Consider the following 14340-nt stretch of genomic DNA (forward strand, 5'->3'; position numbering starts at 1 on the left):
TTTGTTATGCAGAAATAGATTAAGTTTCTGGGTGGGGAGTAGAGCTGGATCAAAATTTGAACACTTAATTAAGGGAAGATACTCTAGAATTCATAAAGGATTATTAATATAAAGGATTTCAGTTCAATGTCACTGGCCAAATATTTAGATAGAAAATAGGTTACTTTTTAAATAGTTAAAAAAATATATATGAGAAATACCCATAACCCCTCTGAGTTCCTGTCATAATTCACTATGAAAGGATGGAAAAAGCAAGGGTAAAGCACGAGGCTTGAAACTTTAGTCACATACTCCAAAAAACAGGTTAAATAATGGTGAGCAACTAGCAACTGAGAGCCAAGAAAACCATAAAGAAACCACTGAAGGTATAGACATAGTACATATAGCCAAGAAACATCAAGAATTTCCTTCTTGAAATTAAAAAAAAAAAAAAAAATCAGGATATTAATCTAGCACATTATAATGTACTTAAGTACGGTTCTACCCTAAAGCTAGAAAAAGAAGACTAAATGACTTATTTCTTTTTAAAAAACCAGGGTAAAGGGATCCCTGGGTGGCGCAGCGGTTTAGCGCCTGCCTTTGGCCCAGGGCGCGATCCTGGAGACCCGGGATCAAATCCCACGTCGGGCTCCCGGTGCATGGAGCCTGCTTCTCCCTCTGCCTGTGTCTCTCTCTCTGTGTGTGACTATCATAAATAAAAAACAAACAAACAAACAAAAAAAAACCAGGGTAAAATATACATAACAAAATACTTACCATTCCAACCATTTTTCAATATACAGTTCAGTGGAATTAATTACACTATATTTTATAACCACCACTCTTATCCATTTCCAGAACTTTTCATCATTCCCAACAGAAACTATCCATGAAATACTAACTCCCTATTCCCTCCCCCTAGTAACCTCCTTCTACTTTGAGTCCCTACGAACTTGCTTATTCTAGGTACTTCACTTTAAGTGGAATCATGTAGTATCTGTCCTATTGTAAATGACTTTTTAATATCCCTTGTAAATCCACTAAAAAACCTTTGGATCTGCTTTATGTGCTGTAAGAAATCACTTACTGCTGTTTTAAAAAAAATTTGAGGTTCTAGTATAGTGAACATTAAGTATTTATTGCTATTTTTTTTAATCATCTTGATTTCAATCTTATGCCATAAATGGAAGGAACTCTTACCATGTATAGTAGGGAACAGGCTGGTACAGAGATTGTGGTACAGATTTTTATCCTGACTCATTTCAAACACTTTCTCCCACTCCTTCACAGTCATTTGGTTCTTAATGCTCTCAGCAGTCTGTTCCTCATCTCGGAGTTCTTTCCCTCCAAACTGAAGGGTGGAGGACAAAGGAAAATACACTTGCATGAAAACAAAGGAAAGTGATACAGAGCTTCATTATAAACAAACAAACAAAAACCAGCCTGGGATTTCAACTTCAGAATCTGTTGACTACAAAGGTTTAAAAAAAAAAAAAAAAAAAATCCCCCAAACTAGTAAGATCTAAGTTAATCGAGATACTTTACAGTTTGTTCTCTCCAGTGAATTAAAAACAAAAAAGCTACCACTGTTTTATATTGCTATCTAAATGAATCTGAATGCTCAAGAGATGAGCCATAAGAAAATGTTAATCACTGATATGAACATGCAGTAACAGAATATTACATTCACCCATCTTCTTCCAATACTGGACTATTTTCCAAACTTTTTCTCATTGCTTTCCCATTAGGATGCAGACACAAGCTCTACACAACTATAATGCCAGGAATCCATCACTCACAGAAAAAGCAAATTAGTTTACTTCCCAGATTACTAAATTTTTCTATTTGTATTTTCTCCAGGAGCATGAAAGAAGAACTGTGGTAATTAAAAAATTTTATCATGGATAATTTATATCAATGCTCTTAAAGCACTGATCTCTTAAACATGAAAACAGGCTTTTCTTCAAGGTCAGGAAGACATGAAAAGATTTGGTTTTAAAATTAAAGAATCAGGGACGCCTGGGTGGCTCAGTTGGTTAAGTGTCTGCTTTTAGCTCAGGTTAACGATCTCTGGGTCCTGGGAATTGAGCTCGGCATGGAGTCCCTGCTCAGTGGGGAATCTGCTTCTACCTCTCCTTCTGCCCTTTGCTCATGTTCTTCTTGCAAATAGATATAATCTTAAAAACAAAAAACAAAACACACACACACACACACACACACACAAAACACAAACCCTAAAAAAAAAAAACACAAACCCTAAAGAATCAACCCACCCTCCAACCCTGCCACCATTAACACTGACTAGATAACTCAGTACTTTCAGAAGCCTATATTGTGACTGTTGCAGAGGAGGTCATTCCACTAAAGACTCACCCTTGGGTTGGTGGGTGCAACACAACAGGCAAGAAAGACCAGCCTGTATGAAAGGTCCCTAACACCAAGAGCCCGGAGTCCTCGAATGCCTTCTGTCTCATATCCATCAACACCACTTACACGGGAATTAGTTTCTGCACGCGCTCCTGAAAGAATGATAGTTTGTTTCACAGCTCAAACACCAAAGGTGCTGAGAATCAAAATTGTTCAAATAAACAAAACCTATAAATCCAAATATTTAATTTAGGCCTTGAAATTTTTCAGAACAGTATTTTTTGTAGCAAAATCAATTTGTCTCTATCTTATACTTTCCTTGCTCAACCTGATGGGTAGCCAAAAACAAGACAATGAAGATTCTAGAAGTTGAATGTTCTGTTTTCAGGTAATGAGAATTTGTTAAATTTGAGCTGAAGATTACTGACCTGGTATGCTAAGCTTAGAGACATCAGGCACAACAATTAGAGTCCCTGTAAAGTCACACTTGTCACCAGCTTGAGCTGACTCCACAGCTTCAGCTCTCAAGATCACTTCTAAACTTCGGGGGATACTCCCTCGAGGAAGCTCAGCTTGAGTCTCTTGAATACGAACCTATAACAATGGCCAAGGAGAAAAGATTATTTTTCAAATGCCATATAATCTAAATTAATGCCAGAAATATTGACATATTCCAAACTCTTACCATTTGCACTTTTGACAATTGCCAAACTTCATCTTAAAAATTTTCTATGCTAAAACTCCTTCCAATTTGGTAAGAGATGACATTTACTTAAAGACTTCACCTTTAGGGGTAGATGGGTGGCTCAGGCAGTTAAGTGTCTAACTCCTGATTTCAGCTCAGGGTCATGAGACTGAGCCCCATACTGGGCTCTGCACTCAGCCCAGAGTCTGCTTGTCCCCCATCCTCTGCTCCTCCCCCCATTTTCACTCGATTTCTCTCAAATAAATAAAATCTTTGAAATAAAAAACACAAAGAAACCCCCTTCACTTTTAGTACATTTATCACAATGAGCACTGAGTTAATATATGGAACTGCTAGAGCACTATATTATATACCTGAAACTATAATACTGTATGTTAACTATACTGAAATCAATAAAAAAGATAAAAACTTCACTTTTACTCTTATTAAAGAAATGTTTTACTTGCTTACTTTCTCAAACTATGTAAAGATCTATTCTTTTTTGTTTTTTAAGATTTTATTTATTCATGAGAGACACGGGGAGGGAGGGAGAGAGAGAGAGAGAGAGAGAGAGAGAGACAGGCAGAGGGAGAAGCAGGCTCCATGCAGGGAGCCCGATGCGGGACTCCAGGATCACGCCCTGGGCCGAAGGCAGGTGCTAAAACTAAAACCACTGAACCACCCAGGGATCCCTAAAGATCTATTCTGTTCCATCTTCCACTAAATTTTCAGGGAAATCTTATGGAAAATTTCACATACTTTATACATGCCACTTCAACACTACTGTTAACATTACTTAGATACACACATATCTTTACTGTATTATTTGAAAGATATTATAAAAATCAAGATATTTCACTTCTAATTATTTTCATACTCATCTCCTAGAAGACCATCTGCTACGTAAACATGGTATCATTACCACAGCAAGACAAATAAGATCTGCTACTATCTAGTACATCCTTAAATTTCCTCAATTGTGAAGTGTCCTTCATTACAACTGTTTTTTGTATTTTTTACAAACTAAGGCCCAATCTAGATTTACACTTTGTATTTGGTTGTTATATCATGTTTTTTTTTTTTTTTTTCAAATATAAAGCACCTCTTACCCAAAGTTGTTGGCAGAGTATGTGATTGATATAAACTAAGTCCCAGATTGATATTAAAACACTAAGGAGGGATCCCTGGAGGCGCAGCGGTTTAGTGCCTGCCTTTAGCCCAGGGCGTGATCCTGGAGTCCCAGGATCAAGTCCCGTTATCAGGCTCCCTGCTACATGGAGCCTGCTTCTCCCTCTGCCTGTGTCTCTGCTTCTCTCTCTGTCTCTCATGAATAAATAAATAAAATCTTAAAAAAAAATAAAAACATAAAACACTAAGGATGAAAAACCGAAGCTAATATTAATTATTTTAAGCTGGTACTCATTCTCCCATACTTGAATGCTTGAGCTGCTGCAACTTTTCTTTTCCTTTGCCTATCACAGATTTACTAAGTTCTGTGGGGACCTCAGATGGGCTCCACCCACAATCTTCATTCTTACTGCTATCTCCCAACTCTTGCCTGGGTAACTACAAGTGCCTAATTGTTAGTCTCTTATTATACACTACACACCAATGTCCCATTAATCTTCCTTTAAAAAAGAAAAGTTCACATCTCCTGAAAATACCTTCCCCTTATTTATCAAGATAGATCCAAATTTCCCAGCCTGACATTTTTAAGGCTTGGAGTACCTCACACCTCACACCAAATCATCCCTCAGATGATCTTCCATTTCAATCATGATAATCATCACTGCTATCAACAAACATGTTGGGGCACCTGGGTGACTCACTGGTTGAGCATCTGTTTTTTGCTCAGGTCATGATCCTGGGGTCCTGGGATTGATTCCCATATCAGGTTCCCCACAGGAAGCCTGCTTCTCCCCCTGCCTATGTCTCTGCCTCTCTCTGTGTCTCTCAGGAATAAATAAATAAAATATTTAAAACAAACAAGCAAACAAAGATGTACATTTCTGCTTGTCCTTTTATTCATGCCTTCCTCTCTAACCACCAACACGAGGTCTTAACAAGTTTCCACTTCTTCAAAGTTTTCTTAACACTAGTTCACCATCATCATCATCTTATGTTTATTATCTATTCTCTGATAAATATATTTTGTCACAGTCTGAAGGAGCTTCCAATCCAAGTTATTAAAGGTCAAAACACATTTATATATTGATCATTGAAATTTGTATTAAGAGTTTTGGGCTTAAATCTATAGTTATATATAATGATTCTCAACTTACATGCTTAACATCATCTAAATAAGCTTATAATAACTTCAAGTGCCTAGAGGTGAATTATTAGCATATACTGAACCTGAACTAAACAGACATTAATAACTACCTTTTGAGAGGTCCCTGGGTTGCTCAGTGGGTTAAGCATCTGCTTTCAGCTTAGGTCATGATCCCAGGGTCCTGGGATGGAGTACTGCATTGGGTTCCCTGCTCAGTGGAAAGTCTGCTTCTCCCTCTGACCCTCCCCCCACTTGTACGCTCTTTCTCTCTCTCAAGTAAATAAATAAAATCTTTAAAAATAAATAAATACCTTTTGAAAATCCACAAATCTTGATTTATTTGTGTCCAGCAAGAATCTCCTTCTGTTGGCACAAACTGGATTTCGGCAGATATTTGGTTGTGTGTATTTGAACTGCTGTTCTACATCCTTGATGACTGTCTGACAGTCCAAGCATAGGAATGTTCCACTCACAAGCTCTGGGTGAACGGGGTGAGTCCGTACTACCTGCCCACTGATTCGAGTCAGTAAACCAATTCTGGATGAGGTGAGTTCTCGAATTCTATTTAAAAACAGATGTCCCATTAGTAAATATTCATTTCTAACTTAAGAAATGTTTTCATTTTAATGAGAGGGTATTTAAGGATAAATTTATGCTAAAACAAAAAAACAGCAAAAAAAAAAAAGAGAGAGAGAAAGAACTCGTTGGACTCTTCTCCAAGAATGATTTAGTCAATGCGACCATTTCTAAATTACAGTGTATATGCATTCACAGCAAAAAACATCAATATGAAAAACTAAATGACACCAAAGAAATTGTAATTATAAAACATATGATCCCATTTTATTCTATATGCAAACGTTTTTTGCCTACCTACAATTTCTAAATAATCATGTATTAGTTTCATAGCAAAGTTATCATAGGAAAGAAATGGCATACTCAGAAGTTGGAAACATTTCCTTTACCTCACAAATTCATTTTATATTAAATAACTTAGCAATTTTTCAAGTAATTTCAGAAGTTTAAGTCTTTAAAATATCACTTCAATTTCTTTCTTTCTTTTTTTTTTAAGAGTTTATTTGAGAGAGAAGACAGCACAAGCAGGGAGAGGCAGAGGGACAAGCAGACTCTTCGCTGAGTGGAGAGCCTGATGGAGGGCTCAATCCCAGAACCCTGATCATGTCGAAGCTGAAGTCTTCGGTGCATGGAGCCTCCTTCTCCCTCTGCCTGTGTCTTTGCCTCTCTCTCTCTCTCTCTCTCTCATGAATAAATAAATAAAATCTTAACTAACTGCTGAAAGGAAAAAATGTTTTAAGTCATGCCATTTAAGCTGTCAAAAATTTCCAAAGATTCATCAATTTCTGTGACTGTTTTCAGTTTTTATATTTTCTCACTTTATTTTTTTCCCAATGTCCCCTGAAAGCTATCCTGAAATTTGACAATCCCCAGAAATGGCTTTATTTAACTTCCCATTTGATCTCCCTGGAAAAATGTATTTCTCCAAAATCAAACTTTCTAGATAAATGAACCTAACTCTTTATACATATAAGACTAAACCGGGATCCCTGGGTGGCGCAGTGGTTTAGCGCCTGCCTTTGGCCCAGGGCGCGATCCTGGAGACCCGGGATCGAATCCCACGTCAGGCTCCCGGTGCATGGGGCCTGCTTCTCCCTCTGCCTGTGTCTCTGCCCCTCTCTCTCTCTCTCTCTCTCTGTGTGACTATCATAAATAAATAAAAAAAAAAAAATAAAAAAAAAGACTAAACCTCCTGAGTTTTTTAATCATTAATTGATGCCTATACTGTTTGGTGAATTCCTGCTTTTTCAAAGAAGGCTTTCTTACTTGTGTCTGGTAGGCAGGTCTTGGAATGCAACATAAAAATCCTTGGCAAGAGGAATCTCTTTTCGGTCTTTGACAAAAGTTTTTAAGGCCCGACATAGGTAAGGGTAAACTCTGAAAAGCAAACAAATGAACAAAAATCACATGACATCTTCAAGAGACCTACCAAGGCCCCCTTTATGTTTCATGTTAGACTAAACAATTTCATCTGGCTATAACCAACCCTTAACTATACAGGACACCTCTATTTGCCTAGTCTAGGGTTATGAGCCTCTTCCAATCCTCTCCTATTACCCCACAGATCTAAGACAACAGAAACACGAAGATGAAATGCTATACCCAAAAATCCACTATCTTTAAAAAATCATTTAGCACCCACACTGCAGGTCACTCTTATGTCCAAGATTCAACAATCTAGGTGGTTTACGATCCAACAAGACAGTCTCCCATACTAGTCTCTGGCCTGGTATATTCTTTTAGGTTTAATTCTTGATTGATAAGAAATGGATGAGGGGAGAAATTTGTGTGCTCAAGACATGGAGCACATTGGCAGAAACATTTCACTTGACTGGTTAGACTGAAGTGTCTTGATAGAAGTTCCTAGCAGTTGCTGCAGCTTGATTTAAGCAGTGGGATTTGGAAAGCTTCTGAAAAATGAGCTACTTTCAGCAGACAGAACTGCTACATGGCCTGTGTATGAGGTATGGGTACGGGTGTTTCTACCACCAGCCTGGATTTTCTATCTCCTTCTCACTTGTCAATACAGCTCTTCCTGCTGTGTACTATCTCAATAAACCCTGCTGCTTATCCCACAACCATTCTTGATGATCAGATATGATTAGAAACATTGAAACAAGTCTTCTATCTCTCAGTTCACCAAGTAAAGGAATAGGGCTGTCTTTCCTTACTCCTGGGTCTTCATTTCTCTTTCCCAACTGTACATAATGTTTATTTTAACCTGGTTTTATTTATACAGATTGTCACATTTATTTAATCCAAGTGCGGACAAAGATTTGCATAAAAAGATATTTTTTATTTTATACAGCAATTAAAAATTAAATGAAAGCCTTCGTTATTAATGTCTAGTTTCTGCCCAAAGAAATACCAGCTATCGGGACGCCTGGGTGGCTCATCAGTTAAGCGTCTGCCTTTGGCCCAGGGCATGGTCCTGGAGTCCCAGGATTGAGTCCCACCACACTGGGCTCCCTGCATGGAGCCCACTTCTCTCTCTGCCTGTGTCTCTGCCTCTCTCTCGGTCTCTCATGAATAAATAAACAAAATCTTTAAAAAAGAAAAGAAGGGGATCCCTGGGTGGCGCAGCTGTTTGGCGCCTGCCTTTGGCCCACGGCGCGATCCTGGAGACCCAGGATCGAAGCTCACGTCGGGCTCCCGGTGCATGGAGCCTGCTTCTCCCTCTGCCTGTGTCTCTGCCTCTCTCTCTCTGTATGACTATCATAAATAAATAAAAATAAAAATAAAAAAAAAGAAAAGAAATACCAGCTATTAAAATATTTTCAAGAGATTTTATATGACATGGAACAGTATGTTATACTGTTAAGTGAAAAGACCAGAGACTACATCCACAGCATGATCTCAATAGTTACATATACTCAGAAATACAATGAAATGTGCTAGAATATCCTTGGGAAACTCCACATTTGCAGACCTGCTAATGATGGTTATCTATGGATGGTGGGAATATATACGTAATCCCACTATCCATAGTTATGTATGTATTCCCTCTACTTATGTCTACTTTCTAAATTTCCTATAATATACACATTACTTTTATAATCAGAAAAAGATTAAACTTTAAGAACGGTATCATTACTTTAAAGACACCCCTGATCATGAACAGGATCCACACACCTTCTCAAAACACCTACTCCTGGGGGCAAAGGAAAGGATCAAATGAATGACACAGTAATAGCACTGAATGCCTGAAAGTAAGCAATCCTCTGGAAATTTGGGAAAACTACATAGAAAAAAGGTTTTCAACATTTGCATGTGAAAAATATTCAGGTACACAAAGGTCTAAATTAGTGCAGAGCAATACTAAAATAACCACTGGTTCTATCAAAGGGTCTCTGAGACAGCTGCCCTTCTGCCTCCCAAATGAACAAACCCAGTCCAAGAAAAGCTGGATTCACAGGCTTCATATCTATTTAAAGTAAAGAAGATTAATATGCCATACCTATAGAACTCTTCTTGAATGGTGGTAGAAAGTTGTTGGTTAAATTGCTCCAGGTCCACAAAACTCACAACCAATGTGTTTCTCTCAGGACGGATGAGCTCCTCTGCTAACTGCAAGTACTTAATTTCTCCATCACTGTTCTGGAACCTGCAGATACATGCAAGTCAGATTAAATTTAAGAATTAGGTGGTAAAGGGACGCCTGAGTGGCTCAGTGGTTGAGTGTCTGCCTTTGGCACAGGGCGTGATCCCTATCTCGAATTGCTCCCTGGGGAGCCTGCTTGTCCCTCTGCCTATGTCTCTGCTCCTCTCATGAATAAATAAATACAATTCTAAAAAAAAAAAAAAAAAAAAAAAAGAATTTTTAGGTGGTTAAAAAAAAATAATCTAAATGCCTCATAATTCAGTGTATTGGTTAAAAACTATCAGTTTTAGGGTCAGACAGGCTAATTTTACTAATTATATAACTTGGGGCAAGTTATCTGGTTTCCTCCCTATTAGAGAAATAAAAATAAATTAGGACATTGCTTTATCTCATTAGATTACTGTGAAGTTTTTTTTTTTTTTTTTAAGATTTTATTTATTTGAAGGAGAGAGAGAGGGAACATGAGTAGGGGGAGGGGCAGAGGAACTAGCAGATTCCTCTGCTGAGCAGGGAACCCACTGCAGGGCAGATGCAGGGCCAGAGATGCAAGGCTTGTCCCCAGGCCCCCTGGGCCTATGACCTGAGCTAAAGGCAGATGCTTATGCTTAACTGATTGAGCCACCCAGGTGCCTCTACTCTGAAGTTTAAAGAAGAATGTCTGTAAAATGCTTTGCAGCAAGCCCAGAACACAGAAAAATGTGGGCTTCAGGTTTTAATCTGCATTTCTTAATTTAATATTTTGTAATAAAAATGCCAACTATTTTAAAATTATTGTTACATATAATTAAGATTGGAAAATATTAAAACAAGAAATGCAGTTTAAATATAGTTATATACTGGACATCTACCTGCAAAGCATTATGCCCTAGATACTTAAAGCTAAAAATGATGGTGTCACTCCTGACCTAGGACTGACACTCTCTTGAGAGACATTCCTACTACAGAGAGGTTAACAAGACAATCTAAATGTCCATGACGGGACGCCTGGGTGGGTGGCTCAGTGGTTGAGCACCTGCCTTTGGCTCAGGGCGTGATCCAGGGATCCAGGATTGAGTCCCGCATCGGGCTCCTTGCATGGAGCCTGCTTCTCCCTCCGCCTAGGTCTCTGCCCCTCTCTCTCTGTCCCTCATGAATAAATACATAAAATCTTTAAAATAAATAAATCAATAAAATAAACGTCCATGACAACTGGGTAAAGAAAATGTATACACATACAACAGAACAGTACTCAGCCTTAAAAGGGAAAGTCTACTGTATGTGTCAACAAAGATGAACTCTGAGGATATTACACTAAATAAGCCATTAACAGAAAGACAAATACCGTATGATCCTACCTGAATGAGGTATCTAAAATAGTCAAATTCATATAGTCAAAGTGGAATGGGGACAGGTGGCTGGCTTAGTTGGTAGAGCATGCGACTCTTGATCTCAGGGTCAGGAGTTCAAGTCCCAGGTTGGGTGCAGAGCTTACATTAAATAAATAGATCGACAGAGACAGCAGAATGGTAGTTGCCTGAGGCTAGAGCAAAGGAGGAGATGTAGAGGTCCTAATAAATAGGCATAAAGTTTCATCCAAATGAGACCGAATAAGTCTTAAGAGATCCACTGTGTAACATTGTACTTAAAGTCAATGATAATATATTGTACAGCTAAAAATTTAAGAGGGTAGATCTCATGTTAAGTGAGATTATGTATTTTATTGTTTTTCACAATAAAATAAAGAGGAAAAAAGGAAGAGGTACAAGAAATGTGCTGTGGGATTATAAACTAATTCTGCTCTAGGAGAACACGCAGAAACGCCTCAAGCATTTCAAAAGGGACAGTGGAATTCAGCCTTGAAAGACATTTAGAATTTGAAAGAAAGCAAAAAACAACAACAAAATCACCAAAAAAAAAAAAAAAAATCCCAGTAGTGGTTAGACTGGCTGGCTATAGGTGTTGATAAATAAGTGGCAATGTCAGAAAAGGTATAGGAAGAAGGATGGTGGCAGGCTGCTTGTGGGATGAAACTGGGAAGAGGAGCTGTGAAGAATTTGGGACTTTATTCCATAAACAAGGGCAAATCAGAGTTGGAATTTTGAGGGCAAGTTAACATTCCCCGCCTTCCCCAAATACAGTGATTATTTGTCCTATTTATCATTATCCCTAGCACCTAGCTGTATGGTACTGCAAGGCAGTGAAAACAATTATATTCTTTGTTAAGATGAAACATTAATTGAGGACCTATGTAGTATGGTGTGACAGCCAGGTGGGGTTAAGGATGAGATTTACATTCAAGACAAAGAGGCTGACAGGTAGATATAGCAAGTTACACCAGAGATAACGGAAAATGGCGCCTTAGGAGCCTGAGGGAAGAAAGGATTGATGTTGCCTTAAAGGTTTATAGGGTTTGGGGCAGCTCCGGTGGCTCAGTGGTTTAGCACTGCCTTCAGCCCAGGGCGTGATCCTGGAGACCTGGGATCAAGTCCTGCGTTGGGCTTCCTGCATGGAGCCTGCCTCTCTCTGTGTCTCCCATGAATAAACAAATAAAATCTTAAAAAAAAAAAAAAAAAAAAAAACCTTATAGGGTTTGACAAAGGAAGTCTGAGTCTGTAGCTAGGCTTTGAAAGATAAATAGCTGTCAGGCAGAGATAGGGAACGTAAATTAAATTATTGTTTTAAATATATCAGAATCTTGGGGCACCTGGGTGGCTCAATGGTTGAGTGTCTGCCTTCAGCTCAGGGTGTCTGTTATCCTGGGGTCCCGGGATCCAGTCCCACATGAGTCCTGATGGGAGCCTGCTTCTCCCTCTGCCTATGTTTCTGCCTCTCTTTGCGATTCTCATGAATAAAGAAAAACTTCAAAAAAAAAAAAACATAAATAAATATATCAGGATATATCAGGATCTCTTAAGACAGAATTATTCACAATAGTAAAAATGTGGGAAAAAAAAAAAAAAAACAAACCAAGCGTCCATGAACGAACGGACAGGAAGGGGTACAGGCACACAGTGAAACACTACTCACCCTTAAAAAGAGATTCTGACCCATGCTGTATAGGGGGATGAATCTTGAGGATGTTACAGCGGTAAGTGCAATAAGCTGGTCACAAAAGAACAAATACGGTACGACTCCAAGCAGACCAGGCGACCAGAACAGTGAAATTCATCTGAACTAAGGGGGATGAAGGAAGGCTGCCAGGTGCTGGGGGCAGGGTGGGGGGAACGGGGAGCGACGGTTTAGGGGTCGCAGAGTGTCAACTTTTGGGAAGCCCAGGAGTTGCCGCGAGGGCCGGCGCCGATCCACCCAAGGGCTGCTTGACAAGCTCCACGTATGCCCTTAACGCCACTCAACTCTACTCTTAAAAAAAAGTTAGCTGGGAAGTTTTGTAGGTCGATGTAACATAACATGTAACATCCATGTCACGCATGTCTTACAATTTAAAAAAAAAAAAAAAAAAAAAAAAAGGAGGACTTCATAAGACATTCGGAAGTCCACAGTCTTAGGAAAAAAGAAGTGATGCATCTGCACTAAGAAACCCAAGGGGCGGCAGCGGCAGGAGGGAGGGCCCAGGAGCCTGGGAGGCCCTGGGAGGTGCGCGTAGAGGGAGGGGGACGCGAGGAAGGAGCGCGCCCCCGACGCTTTCGGGCGGGCCCGGGTCCCCGCGAGCGTCCTCTCCGCGCACGGCTCCCCAGCACGGCAGCGGCCTGGCCGTCGGGTGCCCTCGGGGCCGAGCCTGCCACCTACCCTGCGCGCCCCGGGGTCCGCCGAGGTGCCCCAGGGTCCAACGAGGTGCCCCAGGGCCCGCTGAAGTGCCCCAGGGTCCTCCGAGGTGCCCCAGGGCCCGCCGAGGCGCCCAGGGCCGACGGGGCCGCCGGCCTTACGGGCGGGGACGGCAGAAGGACGGGACCCAGGCGCCCGGGGCGGGGGGGGCGGGGGTCTCTACTCCCGTCGGCCGCGCACCCCCCCCCCCACGCCGGCCCGGGGAACGGGGCTCCGGAAGTGGGGACGGCGGCCCGGGGAAGTTCCGCGAGGAAGGGGCGCGCGCCGACTTACTCCTCCAGGAAATCCAGGAAGAGCTTCTGGCACTTCTCGGCCACCTCGTCGCGGACTTCCTGGCGCTGGCTGCCGGCGCCCGGCTCCGCCGCCGCCCCGAGGTCCATGGCCGCCGGCGCCGAGGGGCCTCAGCCCGCACGCTCCTCAGCCAGCGGTCGCTTCCCCGCAGACGCTGCCGCTCGGCGCGCGCCCCCGGCGGCGGCCGCGACCAATCGTGGCGCGAGAGCTCGCGGGTTTCGCGCCAAACCTGCCCAATGAGCGCGGCTTCTCCCTCGGCCCCGCCCCCGGAGCCGGGATTTCGCGCCAAATGCAAAGACCGGGAGGAAGCCCCGCGGGCTCGGCCTTTGCGCCTGCGCGGTGCGGCCGGGGGCCGGCAGCTTGGTTTCTGGCGCGGCTTAGGAGGTTGCGTCGGGATTCACGTGGATTTCCAGGTGTTCTTCAAGTCGTTTCACTGATACCCATTGAGCAGTAGACATAAGGCTCCGTGGAAGAGAAAAATGAGTAAGATCCAGACCTGCCCGAGCTGTGTGTTTGGAGGAAATCGTAAATCACCGGTTGCAACCGTCCAGGAGCCCAAAGAGATGTGCCAAGTCACCAGGGAGCAGGGGTCGCAGAGTCACTGTGGCTGGGGCCGACCCGAGGAAATCAGCGAGGTTTCTGTCGTTGATGGACTCCTCCCTTGAATGCAACTGTTGGTTTAGGTCCTCTGGATTTTCTTTACTCTCTCTGGCCATCTTTCCCCGACTTCGTTCCTCTTGCTTTTTCTCCTCTTTGGCCGTTCTTGGGTAGCCTCTGGAGCTGCTTCTCCAGTGAGTCCCTTAAGTG

General features: G+C 41.7%; 1 protein-coding gene across 1 annotated transcript in view; it reads right to left on the reverse strand.

Moving 5' to 3' along the window:
• The window catches only part of MCM6 (minichromosome maintenance complex component 6), a 33687-nt gene extending 19997 nt beyond the window's left edge, over positions 1-13690 (reverse strand). Inside the window, exons 1-7 of the mRNA XM_077861533.1 lie at positions 13516-13690; positions 9337-9483; positions 7146-7256; positions 5615-5864; positions 2775-2940; positions 2353-2498; positions 1180-1330 (exon numbers count right to left, since the gene is read on the reverse strand). Of these exons, the coding sequence (XP_077717659.1) occupies positions 1180-1330; positions 2353-2498; positions 2775-2940; positions 5615-5864; positions 7146-7256; positions 9337-9483; positions 13516-13622 (1078 nt within the window). The 5' untranslated portion in view covers positions 13623-13690. The remainder of the gene's footprint in view (positions 1-1179; positions 1331-2352; positions 2499-2774; positions 2941-5614; positions 5865-7145; positions 7257-9336; positions 9484-13515) is intronic.
• Positions 13691-14340: the final 650 nt, after the last annotated feature.

The sequence above is a fragment of the Canis aureus genome, chromosome 20 (genome assembly GCF_053574225.1).
Source record: "Canis aureus isolate CA01 chromosome 20, VMU_Caureus_v.1.0, whole genome shotgun sequence".
Taxonomy (NCBI): Eukaryota; Metazoa; Chordata; class Mammalia; order Carnivora; family Canidae; genus Canis; species Canis aureus.